The sequence below is a fragment of the Daldinia vernicosa genome (assembly GCF_022497035.1).
Source record: "Daldinia vernicosa strain CBS 139.73 unplaced genomic scaffold F5Y00scaffold_18, whole genome shotgun sequence".
Taxonomy (NCBI): domain Eukaryota; kingdom Fungi; phylum Ascomycota; class Sordariomycetes; order Xylariales; family Hypoxylaceae; genus Daldinia; species Daldinia vernicosa.
In genome coordinates, this window is record NW_025953934.1 from 158,104 (window position 1) to 170,698 (window position 12,595).

The 12,595-nt window shown below is 48.8% G+C and overlaps 5 protein-coding genes and 1 non-coding gene across 6 annotated transcripts; 3 read left to right on the top strand and 3 right to left on the bottom strand.

Annotated features, from left to right (window-relative positions):
• Positions 1 to 63: 63 nt before the first annotated feature.
• F5Y00DRAFT_234666 (MFS general substrate transporter) lies at positions 64 to 2,341 on the bottom strand. The gene is made up of 4 exons (XM_048007453.1): positions 1,512 to 2,341; positions 927 to 1,403; positions 727 to 868; positions 64 to 651 (listed from the first exon to the last, which is right to left on the bottom strand). Exons 1-4 carry the CDS (start codon positions 1,919 to 1,921, stop codon positions 238 to 240), a joined length of 1,443 nt encoding a protein of 480 aa, XP_047865667.1. The 5' UTR covers positions 1,922 to 2,341; the 3' UTR covers positions 64 to 237.
• A 211-nt stretch (positions 2,342 to 2,552) lies between these two features.
• Positions 2,553 to 4,549, bottom strand: F5Y00DRAFT_268829 (MFS general substrate transporter; the record flags this gene model as incomplete). Its single annotated transcript, XM_048012332.1, has 6 exons — positions 2,553 to 2,935; positions 2,991 to 3,598; positions 3,657 to 3,997; positions 4,057 to 4,154; positions 4,212 to 4,252; positions 4,316 to 4,549. 6 exons carry the CDS (start codon positions 4,547 to 4,549, stop codon positions 2,692 to 2,694), a joined length of 1,566 nt encoding a protein of 521 aa, XP_047865668.1. The 3' UTR covers positions 2,553 to 2,691.
• A 677-nt stretch (positions 4,550 to 5,226) lies between these two features.
• On the top strand, positions 5,227 to 7,211 carry F5Y00DRAFT_268835 (amidase; the record flags this gene model as incomplete). The annotated part of the gene is made up of 3 exons (XM_048012333.1): positions 5,227 to 6,645; positions 6,732 to 6,837; positions 6,926 to 7,211. 3 exons carry the CDS (start codon positions 5,227 to 5,229, stop codon positions 7,045 to 7,047), a joined length of 1,647 nt encoding a protein of 548 aa, XP_047865669.1. The 3' UTR covers positions 7,048 to 7,211.
• Positions 7,210 to 7,304, top strand: F5Y00DRAFT_t66. The gene has a single exon. It is a non-coding gene; the product is annotated as a tRNA-Tyr (tRNA).
• Positions 7,305 to 7,842: 538 nt separating this feature from the next.
• On the top strand, positions 7,843 to 8,839 carry F5Y00DRAFT_234673 (uncharacterized protein). Its single transcript, XM_048007454.1, has one exon. The coding sequence runs from the start codon at positions 8,090 to 8,092 to the stop codon at positions 8,699 to 8,701; it is 612 nt and encodes a 203-aa protein (XP_047865670.1). The 5' UTR covers positions 7,843 to 8,089; the 3' UTR covers positions 8,702 to 8,839.
• Positions 8,840 to 11,885: 3,046 nt separating this feature from the next.
• On the bottom strand, positions 11,886 to 12,413 carry F5Y00DRAFT_261187 (uncharacterized protein; the record flags this gene model as incomplete). Its single annotated transcript, XM_048011164.1, has 2 exons — positions 11,886 to 12,142; positions 12,212 to 12,413. 2 exons carry the CDS (start codon positions 12,411 to 12,413, stop codon positions 11,886 to 11,888), a joined length of 459 nt encoding a protein of 152 aa, XP_047865671.1.
• Between the last annotated feature and the right edge of the window lie 182 nt (positions 12,414 to 12,595).

Genomic DNA, 12,595 nt, shown 5'->3' on the forward strand with positions numbered 1-12,595 from the left:
CGATCTAACGGTCGAAAAGGTAAACAAATACTTAGCTAGGGGCAATATCCGCATAAAAGTTACTCAATATACCTATATATCAAACGACTTAGAAACGGCGGGCAGACAACATAAAATTCGGCGAAGACTGGTTCCTATTTGATGTACTACGTCACCGGTCCATCAAGGTACTCGTTCTGTTGCCGCTATAGATCAACACATTCTGAGTTTCTCAGGTATGTAACTACCTAAGCTAGCTTAACGGTCGACTTGGCCATGCTGCCCTTCCTCATCCCTCTGAATTCTCAATAGCTCGGCTCTCTCTCTCTCCTTCTCCTTGTTCTTGAAGAACGCGAGCAAGCCTAAGTCATATAGGATTTTCAACCCTCCCGAGGCGACAAATGACACCCAGAACAGATTCCGATCGACCAATATACCTGTCAGCAGCGGGCCGAGGCTCTGTGCCGTAGTTCTGACAACGTTCACGGTCCCCATGACCGCCGTTCGCTCCGCGGGCAGTACGATGGTGGCAAGGAAGGCAGAGCGCGGCCCTGAGTCCATGGACTGAGTGCTCGCGTTCAGAACGAGGAAGACTAGTGCTAGGTGAACGTCGCTGGGGACGCCTAGGAGGGCGCGGAATATTTGCGAGGGGAGGTGTGTGAATATCATGGTCTTGGAAGTTATAGTGTTAGCATTGGGAGGGATATTTATACGAAACACGAAGACTGGAGGAATAAGAGAGCTTACATTGACATTACCAAACCGCTTAGCCAGAGAAGAGGCAACGATCATAGAAGCGCCTGCGATTATCTGCGTGACGAAGAATATTGAGCCTAGCTTCCCCTCTTCGATGTCGAATTGGGATTTGAAGTAATACGTGATCCAAGATCTAACAACATTTAGTAATAGTTGGATAGTCACGAGGCGAAACGGGTTGGTCTACTTACAACGGAGCAGCTCCAGAGCCAAAGGAATCTAAAGCAAACAGAAGGCACAGCGTAACCACTACAGGGACGCTCTCCTTACTGATATCTGGGAATAACGCCCGCAATCCCCGTTTAGGAGGCGTGGTAGCCTCCGCACCGCTCTCTAGCAACGGCCTCGTCTCGCCATCTCGAGCACGGTTCTGTACCTGCTGCTTCTTCTCAGACTCTACCGCGTTGCTCAGGAGCAGAGTCAGGGTTAGCTTTAACAAGCCGAGAGCAGCATATCCCAAGTAAATAGCGCGACACGCGCGGACGAAATCCCACCTGAGAGTTTCCGTCAGGTGCTGGAGGATCCAGCCGCACGCCATGCAGCCGCACGCAGCACCGACGAGACCGAGGAGGCTGTACCAGGCGTAGATGTCGCTTCTCTTTTTGGGGTCGGTTAGCTGCGCTACGATGCTCTCTTCGATGGCGCGGAAGGGGCCGATTTCGTTGCCGCTGGGAGGGATATTTAGTACTTGTGTAATCTAATATTTTATATTTTATTTTATACTAGACAATAAGAAAGAGAAAGAGGGGGAGAGAGAGGTAGATTTGGCCCCTCACCTTGGACTTATAACCCCCACGACCGCCGCGACGAGAAGCACCCAGTACGACCCGAACAAAGCGAACACCACACCGCTAGCGCTCACCAGCAGCGCGCCGAGAGCGAGGACTACGCGCCGCCCCAGCGCGTCGGCGAACAGCGTCAATGCGAAGCTAAGACACACGTCGCCGGCCAGGGTCAGCGTCATGAACAGCCCGATGTCCGTCTTGGGGATCGCTAGGGCGGAGAGATAGGCGACTAGGATGAGCGTTGATAGCCCGTATGCGAACATGCGCGCGAAGCGCTGCAGACAAAGTAGTTTGACGTCGAGCGGTGAGGCGTAGAGCGATAGGAGGCCTGTCTCTTCGAGAATGTGGCCTAGGGCTCTGCGGAGCTTTGACGCCGAGGTGGGCGGAGGGGGCGAGGACATGTTGCTGGTTGGTAGAAGAGATATATTGGGGGGTGGGGAGGGGGTATTGTTTTTTTTTTTTTTTTTTACCAGAGAGTCGATTAGAAGGGGCAATAGGTATGTGACTTGTATAATACAACTCGGAGCTATATTAGAGTATTATTGGGCGTAGTCGAACATATTTTTTTCAAGCCTGGTAGATATCCGAAGCTACGAGATGCCTCGGAGATAATATCGGTAGAGGATCTCGTTAGTTCAGACGAACGATGCCCTTATATCCTGATGTAATAGTGGCTTATACGCTTATATAAACATTCAGGAAGCAGCAGCCCAAGCTTTCTGATCTATTATTTGATTTAGTTTAGGCAGAGATGTTGCTCCGAATATATGGACAAATCGGACAGTCGTTGAGATATTATCGTCAAAGCTCGGCGTTCAAGCTTGTCGCCTTCTAATTGACCAATCAACGACGGCTAATAGAAGATGATCCCCGCCGCGTAATTACGAGCTTAGTTTATGGCTCACTTACAGGGGACGACGCGTAGAGATGCGCTAGCATGGAAAATATCGTAGATATATCCTCTTTTATGAACTACCTTCATCGTGTTGCAGTTGGTGTCTTAAGGTGTAGATGTTCATAAACATTAAAAGGTTTCGTATTCGTATTAGCTACCCAGGCTGTCAGGTAGGTAATCCTACGTTGATCGACAGCTCCCCTATTACAAAAACGCTCGAGAAGATATTCACTATCTATCAGCTTATAGGTAATCATAATATCCTCCTCAATGCCTTTAAAGCTTATATCGGAAGTGTTTGTTCTCCTTGTCAGTTAAATCCTTGAAACCCTCCAGCAATTCTGCTTCTGTTACCTCATTGTGGCGGGCCAGTCGGTCGCGTTCCCTATTATCAACCCAACACCATAGTGTGTATATTCCCTGGAAAAGAACAACAGCACAATAAGTTCCAAGGAGACCCTTAATTGCGGTTGGATACCTAGGCGCCTCCCACGATAGGAACAAGTGAGGGCCGATGATACTACATTCGTCGACGTTAGCCGTTGCCCCTTTTGACTCGCTGATCTTAAACTTACTTTCCGACGACAAAACAGACGAAATAAATCCCGATCACAGTACTTCTCTTAGTATGTCCAGCCACATTGAGACCGGGAACTGTCCAGTTCAAGACAACGGGTGATCCGAGGAAGTTTTCTAGCCAGCACATAGCGACAAGCGCATACCGGTGCTCAATATCAATGGTCAGGATACCCACAAGTCCGGCTATACCAGGTAAGCATCCAAGAATGATAGCTACGCCCACCATATTCGGGAGTTGCGAGAATAAACCTAGTGAAATGCAAGCAACGACTTCGACCGCGCCTCCCGGTGTCTGTAACAGAGATGTTCTGAGCGCGTCGAAGTTGAACCCCTTAATTATAGCGGACATGAATGTAGTTACGGCGCCGTTGAGGATTCCGAATCCTATGCCAGTTAGCCACATCAAGTAGCATTTCCCATCTAGCAGGGCCTCCTTGACTTGGTATGGCCGAAAAGTCGCGTCCTTGAGGCCAATCTGGTTGTTGGAGACACGCCAAACGGCAACGGCACGTTCGTATTCCGTCAGCATCTTCGCATTGTGCGGTCCGTCGGGGAGGTAGAGCAAGATAACAAATCCCCATGCAAACGTGAGAGCACCGACTATCTAGACGTAGGTACTTCATATTAGCCTTTGCCGTAAGGAAGATAAAGGGGGTTCTCACTAGGAATATCAACTTCCATTGTGCTATCGCCAACCCTTCAGCAACGCCCGAGGCGTAAGCTAGGAGAGCTCCGAGAATGTTTGACAGGCCATTCGTACACAGCCAAATGGAGCTTCTCAAGGACTGCTCTTGACGAGTCCATAGCATCGAAGTCAGGAGCACCCACGCAGGCGAGATGCAACCCTCAAGCATGCCTAGAAAGAATCGGACAGCAAAGAAGCCACCGAAATTAAAGACCGCGGCTTGGAGCATGCACACAGCCCCCCAGACGAATAACATGCCGCCAACCAGTTTTCCAATAGCGACGCGTTGTAGCAATAGGTTCCACGGCCACGCTCCGCCTTGGCGGCTAGTATTAGCTTTTCATCTGATACGTTAAGATTCAAGGACTGCCACGTACAGAGCCAACCAAAATACACGGCTGACGCGACCCAGGAGTAATCGTCCCCAGTCATCTTCGTGTCTCCTTGTAAGCCATACGCGTTCGAGTAGTTGAGGCTGTGATTGCTTGGTCAGTATGAGGACTCAATAAGAATAGCTCGGTGTCAACCGTACGTCTGCTTGTCGAGGAATGATAACATGTATGTGATCATCATCTTCACCCGGACCTTATGTTAGGAGCAAAAACATTATAAGATGCGTCAATGTCATCATCGTACCATGGGAAGCACCAGAAGATCCAACTTCCATCGGACTTTTACGGCGTCCGCTTCAAGCTGCGCTCGGTCGTATTGCAACGACTGCTGCAACATGTCTTTGCCTAGTTCGTTGAGATCATTTCTTCGGTGGATCAAGTCCCCTAATATGTTCTTCTTCGGCAATACGAGGCTATTCCCGTGTTCTATATCAGAGGCCACGCTCTCGGCGCCGGTGGTGCCCTTTTTCTCCGCCATTGCTGTGATATCTCGGGTTTCCAAGGATGGGTTGTTGTTGGAAGTAATAGAGAACCATTGGAATTTACGAATGCCAAATGGCATGTTAAATATTACTCCGCTCTATCCTAGCTCTACTTGGCTGAGATAGTCGTGATGTTCTCTACCCCGAATTGTACCTAGTAGGTATCTGGTAAGGTATGCTGATAAGATCCTTGCTCTATATTCGTCGGGGTACAAAGGTGATGCCCAGGCGTGACGTCGCCGTTCCGCTTATAACAACTCCGCTTGAAATCATTCATACCGCGGTCTTACGCCCAGGACTGTTATCAAAAATGGGTATAGTGATTGTATGTTAGATCTTAGATAAAAGGGTAGACGAACAATACTGATTACCAGATAGGCAATCCCCGATGCCAAGAGATATGATTATCTTGCGTCAAATGTAACGATGGGGTAGGAATTAAACAGGTTATACATGAGGAGTTACTGGTATAGTCCCCTTATCTCCAACTATTCGGATCTAATGAAGTTTAAGTCTATTCCCTTAATTCCTTCCCCCACCCTTCGAGGTTATACCGCGGCATAGCGTCTCGGGGCTGCACTATATACTCTTATGAGGGGTCAACCTTATAAGCATCTCTCTGCTTAGATGCTTCCTATGTAATGTCTATTATTAGACGGTCAAACGTTTGAATATGGGCGGTATTGAAGGATCGACGACCAAGAAGTCCTGGCAGGAATTGCAGGCAGCAAAAAAGGCTGAGCAGGACTCAAGAATACCAGTAGAATGGAAGTTGAAACCAGAAGACATTCCGCCGGAGGACACAGTTGACCTCCGCCCCTTTATTAACAGATACGGGATATTGTCGCCGGCTGAGTTAGCAATCACCAGCGACGAGTATGACGCAACATCGCTAGCGGCCGCCATTGCCACAGGCAAATTCACAGCCGTAGAGGTCGTGACGGCATTCTGTAAACGTGCTGCGATAGGCCATCAGCTCTGCAACATGCTGACGGAAATCATGTTCGCGGATGCGATAGAGCGGGCCAAAGAATTAGATGACATTCTCAAAAGCACGGGGAAGGTGGTCGGGCCTCTGCATGGGGTTCCTATGACTTTCAAGGAGTGCTTCCATTTCAAGGGGTACGACTCGACGAATGGGTACATGTCCCGAGTCTTCCAGCCGGCCGACCGCACGTCACCTCTGCCGGAACTCTTGCAAGCTACTGGGGCGGTAATCATTTCGAAGACAAATGTGCCCCAGACGATGCTGGTTGCGGAGAGCCATAACAATGTATTCGGGCGCACCAAGAACCCCGTGAACTCCCGCTTGACATGTGGCGGAAGTAGCGGTGGCGAGGGTGCGAGCCAGGCCTTTCGTTGCAGTGCTCTCGGAGTCGGAACGGATGTAGGCGGATCGGTACGAATACCAGCTGCTTGCAACGGCGTTTACGGGTATAAGCCAAGTTTCGGGATCATCCCCATGATCGGGTATTCCTACTCTGGATGGACGGGTTCTAACACCGGGATTCCAGCTGTGACAGGTCCCCTGGGCCATTCCGTGCGTGACCTTGACCTGTTCACTCGCATCGTCAGAGATGCGAAGCCTTGGGATTTCGACCCTGCCGTCATTCCGAATATCATGGAACTCGGCACTGCAGTATCGCGAAAACCCATCGTCGGCGTCATCCACGCATCAGGCCTTACGCCTCACCCGCCGGTCCGCCGAGCCCTACGCGAAGCCGTAGCCAAGCTCGCAGCAGCCGGGTTCGAGATCAGGGACTTCGATCCGCCGGACTTCATCGGCATCCGCGACATATCAGAGCAGCTGTTCACGCTAGACGGGCTCTCGTTCCCAAAGCAGGAGTTCGCTAGGTCGGGCGAGCCGATCGTGCCCAGCGTCAAGAAGATCGGGTTCTTGGACCTCCCGCGGAAGACGCAGGAGGAGGCGTGGCAGTGGAATACCAAGAAATTGGGGACCCAGAAGCAGATGCTGGACGAGTGGCAGAGGGTGGGCTGCGATGTCGTTCTGGCGCCGGCCGGTCCGCATACGGCGGTTTTGCCGGGGAAGTGGACGAGCGATATTTATACTGTGGCTTGGAACGTGGTCGACGTAAGGCCTTCCTTTATTTTACGGGGAAACAAGTTGTTTATATTATACGAGTTAGCTGACGTTATTGTTGCCTCCATCCATTTTAGTACCCTGCTATCGTCATCCCCTTCACGCACGCCGATCCGGCTCTCGACCCCGTGGATGCCGAGTTCAGGCCTTTGCACGAGGCCGACCGGAAGAATCAAGACATGTGTAAGGCAAAACATTTAACCTACCTACCTACTTACTATAGGTACTATACTATATTACGGTTAGTTGATAGCTGACGTATCAATCACAGATGACTCGGAGCTTTTCAAAGGCGCGCCTGTGGCATTGCAGATTGTTGGGCCGAGATTAGGGGACAAACAACTACTCAAGGACGTCGAGCTGCTTGACAGTGTACTGAACGGTACCGCTTGATCTACTTGAATCATCGACGTGTTTGATCTTTGGCCTACTAGGTAGTAGCATCTGTCTCCTGTTCGTACCTATCTGACCACAGGACAGTGCGCTCTTTGCTCGGCCACCTGCTTTTACAGCTGATCTTAAAGCAAACTAACGAGAGTGTCTTTTAAATAAGGACCCTTGGTAGTCTAGTTGGTTATGGCGTTCGGCTGTAATTGTAAATGAACATGATTGTTACCGAAAAGTCACCGGTTCGATTCCGGTCCGAGGGATCATATATTTTTTGTTGTCTTGTCTGTGTCTGTTACTACTCGTGCTTGTTTGTGCTTGGATCCGGGCTTTGAAAGTCTGAGAAGTGTAGTAGCTAGGGCTAGGGTTAGGCCTCTCTTTTAGTCCTATGCTTTAGTCTTGGTAGTACTAGCCTTATTTTCAGCTGTGGATTCCCTATAAGTTAAAAAAGGGGGGTAAATGTGAGGCTACCTACTTTTAGCGTTGTTGAATTTATAGTCGCATGCGAGGATGGAGATCTAGGATATGTGAGAATTAAAAGACTATTGTCTAAAAATGAATAAAAATGTCGACTTTTGCCACGTCCGGATCAATACAGCTCGCCTAATAAAACCACTTACAGTAGGTAGCTAAAACCTTCGCCCGGAGCATGTGTTGGCGCCACAAATGGAATACGTGCTGCATGCATTCAGCCGGGGCCGGTTCCGACTTGTCCGTTTGTAGACGGGGCGGCTCCCGGGCCCTTGCATTAGGTAACAAACTTCGTATTCACATCCGAGGAATCGGGAAAGCGAGAAGAACTTTAACTTCTATTTTTATTATCGGGTGTTACGTTGCTACTAAATGTTGCTTAGTAGTACAATGTCGTTTAGGTGTTTATATATAAAGAGAAGTTCTCAACGTAAAATTGCATCGCGTCGTACTCTCTTTGATGCTGTATTACGGAAACCCGCGGCAACCGACATATCCTCAAATCCACATCGAAACCGACTTCCTAGTGTAAAGTAGCACCAACTAATAAAACGGGAAATTCACATCGACCGGAAATATGCAGCTTCCCAGGAGTCTCGGAATCTCGACGGCTGTCCTCCTCTGCCAAATCAGAGTCGCACTCTCATACGATACCACTCCGTTCATCGGTCCACTTGACCCCTGGAGGGTAACCCGGCTGCAGATCACGGCTCCGGAGCCGGGCCACTCGAGACCCTTTGGCATCGACCTGGCCATCTCAAATCCCAACAAGGTCTCAGCGGGCCCAGCGCCGCACGCGGCTGGCGGTGGATACTTGCCCTTCGCCCCGAGCGCTGCGAATTGCACCGTCGAGAGCGCGGATGGGGACACAGCTGTGAGCAACACCTGCATCGAGACAACGCAGTACTCATACGGGGTATGGTCGGTAGATTTGCTGCCTGGAAACACTACTATTGACCCTCGGAGCTTTAACCTTGTTTTTACGTTGAACTACAACGTTACTCGTTGGGGAGGGATTCTATACAAATTATATGAGGGCATGGGACACTTCGGAGTCGGTGATAATTTAGAAGAGGGCCGCTGTGATGATGGGAGTGGGACGTGCTTGTTTACGCTGAAAGTAAATAGCACGCCGGCTTTGATACCGCCGACGATGACGGCTTGCCAGGGGACTTGTAGACTGGATTAGTTGAGAGGGGAAGATTGCCTATCTTATGGTTGTTAAGGGTGGTTACTAGACGCCACTTTGGTAAGGCGAAATAGGAATTTTGTAGTAGTTGATACTTCCTCGTTAGTCCTAAATAATTACCTTGCTGAGTTATTTTCATGTATTTATTTAGATGCTAACGTCTCAAGTGAAAATTCGACAATATGCTGAGATGTCTGGGTAGAAGAGAAGCTTAAGGGGTAGGGGCTAGATCAAATTACTAGATTCTCGTAGAAGAACGACGAACTGAAACTTCCTACTCCATGTACGGTTCATTGTGTTTGGATTCAGACGGGATCCATTTAAGCTCTGATTGATGGGATGCATAACTTTCCTATAAGTGACAAAGCTCGAGTCATTGTCCACCGAGGCAAGGCGCGTAGTAGGTAATCCCTTATAATGACGAACGAGTAACAGGTACCTACCTACTATATGCTTGATGATAGCGCTACAAAGCGCTCGTAACTGAGGACTTGTACTACTAATGACGAGGTTCTATAATTGAACATATTTATTACGAAAAGATATCTAATCCTTCCTAAAAAAGGAGTAAACGAGTTCAGGGGTTATCGACCTGAATCTCATATCTGATAGGCGGGTAGTTAATACATCTACCACTTCTTCGAAATTAATAGTATTTCTCTCCTTTTACCTGTTCACTTCCTATATAGTAGCATGCGTAGCTAAGTTTTACTCACGAAGAGTACTAATAGCCTTTGTTCCTGGTCATTGGGGTTGATTACTGCCATATTCGAGCACGCAAGTTGGGCATTTTCTTTGAGGGGGATCCAATAGCCCCCGATGAATATACCAGGCACTAGGCGAAGAAAGGAGCAACTAGTCCTGCTTGTTCTTAATAAAAGTATAGTAGATTTAATTCATATTTTATTAAGATCAAGCCCTCAGAACTTGGTTGCCGTTGGTATTTTTAGCAGTCTGAGGTGGTTGAGATTGCCAGCCCCTCAACATCGTTCACGAGCCAGCCTAAGGTTGTTCTAGAGCTCTAGTATATGCAGCATACTTAAAAGGTCTTGGATGCCTGTATTAGGGCTATTTTATATTGATAAGGCGCTGCAGGTGCTCTTGCGAGTCCAGAGCCTAGACGCGTACAGTGCCGCCGGCAATGCGAGTTGAGCGGATTTTAGAGAGCGCCGTAGACGCAATAGACGCCGAGCGGGATGCCACTCCTGCCTCATTGTATATATATATAATTCACAAGTATACGGTTAACTACCGAACTTACCATGCTGAAACCCAGCAAATAAGAAAAGAGCAAGTGCTCTGGTCGAGATAACCCACGCTTGGATAAGCTTATGAATTGTTAGCCGGCCGCGAGCACCAACGGCAAATCCCCTTCCCCCTTACCGTGAAAATACCTAACCCACGACTTTCTAAAGCGGAGGCGCTTATTACCAATGACTGAAAAACCACGCAACACACCGCCGGCAGCTCTCGAGCATGACTAACAAGCCTTGTCAAAGTCGGACTTTAAGCTGCATCCGGGGTATGTTTTCGCCTTGTACGCGGTCTGGAAAAATACGGAATTTTAATGAGCTGCATCCGGTGGGTAGCACAACTTTAAGAAGTATATCAAGGTAGGCGGCACGGCATCGACGGCTACCTAAGAGATCACGTAGGTAATATCGAGGTTGCAGTTGTGTTCAAAAAGCAAAAGGTCTAAGCCGGTGAAGGGGTTGATATCAGGCTATATGTAATGGGGAAGAAAGGAGGTAAATATGCTCTTACACATACCTACCTAGGTACCTAGGTAGGTATATTATATAAGTGATTATTAAGTGAGATCGGATTTACATACTCATCGTGCAATCCTACCTCTTATCGGATCCCATCCGGGTCCATGTGCCCGGTCCTTACCTTACGTAAGGGAACAGTCACCATTGATGGAACATTCAAACGGTTCACAACATATGAACATTGACCTTACATGTACTAATTCGCGACATGCAGGTCGCACGTGGTCTGACTATAATATTTTTTGCGCGGCAAAACCGCAGTGAAAATGGAAAGAAGTTAGGAAAAGGAAAGAGAGAGTTTGCTGTAGGTAGGTACCTACCTATAGATATTATGGAAGTTATGGGTCTCTACATCTGCCGAGTTGCTATTACCGTTATTATATCGTCCCCACCTCACCGAATCTGTCGATGGCTCGATTTGGTTAATGTCTGAAACTTACTACGAGATTCCCTTCGTCATTACAACTCGGCAGTTTTAATGACCCATTTCTTGCTCCAGTCAACAACACCATCGCCATTTACCATTTACCATCTAGGTTACCATCTACCATCTACCATTTACCATTACCAGACAACGACGGGAATCCCACACGCCTGGTCTCGGACGTCAGATTTATTGTGTGGTCTAGAATCTAGATCCTGCTCGGCTTGCAGCTGTGGCTGTGGCTTGTGTATCACGGTAGCATACCTACCTCCTATCATTGTAGCATACCTATCATCAATGTAGGTATGATGATGTACAATGTATGATGTATGACGGTATGCTACACACGGCCATGCAGCAATACCTAACGCCTACATACATACAGAGACACATACTTGACCTACAATTAGAAATTCCATCTGAATTTTCACGAGAATCAAACTACATCATACATCATCGCGGAGTCATACCCGTCTGCAATGCTGCTATCATCTCGATAGCCTGCCTTCCACTTATGGATGTGCCGAGGCTTACGCTCAAATTTGACGCTACCTTCTTCGCCTCTTGAGCTAATTACCATCTCTGGTTTGCCATGGATGAGAGCCGCATTGCCTGCCCCCTGCGCGCTTAGTTGCGCTCTTCGGCGCCATTTCCAACGAGAGCTACTCTATTCGCCCAAGCGGATGGCGGATGGCGGAAAACGGACTTAAGCTTCCTAGGACAGCGTTGAGAGGGTAATATATACGCCTCGGGTTTCCAAGAAAGTTCCCGAGATGGTTACCGTGTCACCAACAGCGCCCTGGTCAACCCAAGCTACATCAGTTGATCATCGCGGATATGACCCGAAACATAACATATTCTCCGGCTCGTGCTATCGTGCTCTTGTTTGCTTGTTTGACTATACCTGCGAAACCATTGGACTATCCATCTGCCGAAATCACGTCTAATACAGCCCCAAGCCGCAGAGTCGAGCTATTCACGTGTCTACTCACTTGGCGGTCATCCCAGGGTTTTCTTGTCGATTTTCCCAATTCAACACTGGGCCAAGCGCTTGTTTCCCCCGCTCACCTCGTCTGACGGCCTTGTCGACAGGGTCCCTTTTCCTTCCAGGTGGGTCGGCGGGGTCCCCAGAGTCTTGGGTCTGTAGTAGCCTGGCTAGTTCTGAGCGGAACCTCAAGCGGATATGGGGACGATCTCGCAGGGGCCGAGAGGCGCCGGGGAGCTGGTTCAAGCCACCGCAAGGCCCTGAAGTGCCGTCACAAGCGTAACGGTTCATATATCATATAGTTATCTAAATATTAAGTACGAGTGTACCTTCCACCCTCAAGCCCTCTCCCACCATTTTAATCGAACAGGCTAGCCGCAGGTACTGGGAGTCTTTATCCTTGGCCAAATCACCGTTGGATAACGCCGACATGCCCGTGGGATAACCGACAAGTAGGACCGCATATATACCCACCTTGGCACACGTTGTCAGCAGTCCCTGATATTCGGCCTCGGCGTTTCTACTTCTCATATTTCTAAGGGCATAGGTGCACCCAGGGTTTTTTTGTTTTGGCTGTACTACCAGGTCGGAAACTCTATACATCGATAGCCAAGAGTATCTAGAGGTTTTAATGACCTATAGGCTCTTACAGATTTCCCACCGTTTTAAGGAAGTGGAAATCTGCTATTATCCGTCCCGTTCTAACTCCAGCT

Excerpts from the sequence above, each read along its gene's own strand:
- F5Y00DRAFT_234666 (XM_048007453.1), bottom strand. The coding sequence starts at position 1,921 with ATGTCCTCGCCCCCTCCGCCCACCTCGGCGTCAAAGCTCCGCAGAGCC. Across the intron at positions 869-926 it reads GGCTCTGGAGCTGCTCCGTT|ATCTTGGATCACGTATTACT; the intron begins GTAAGTAGACCA and ends AAATGTTGTTAG. Across the intron at positions 652-726 it reads AGCGGTTTGGTAATGTCAAT|ACCATGATATTCACACACCT; the intron begins GTAAGCTCTCTT and ends ATAACTTCCAAG.
- F5Y00DRAFT_234673 (XM_048007454.1), top strand. The coding sequence starts at position 8,090 with ATGCAGCTTCCCAGGAGTCTCGGAATCTCGACGGCTGTCCTCCTCTGC.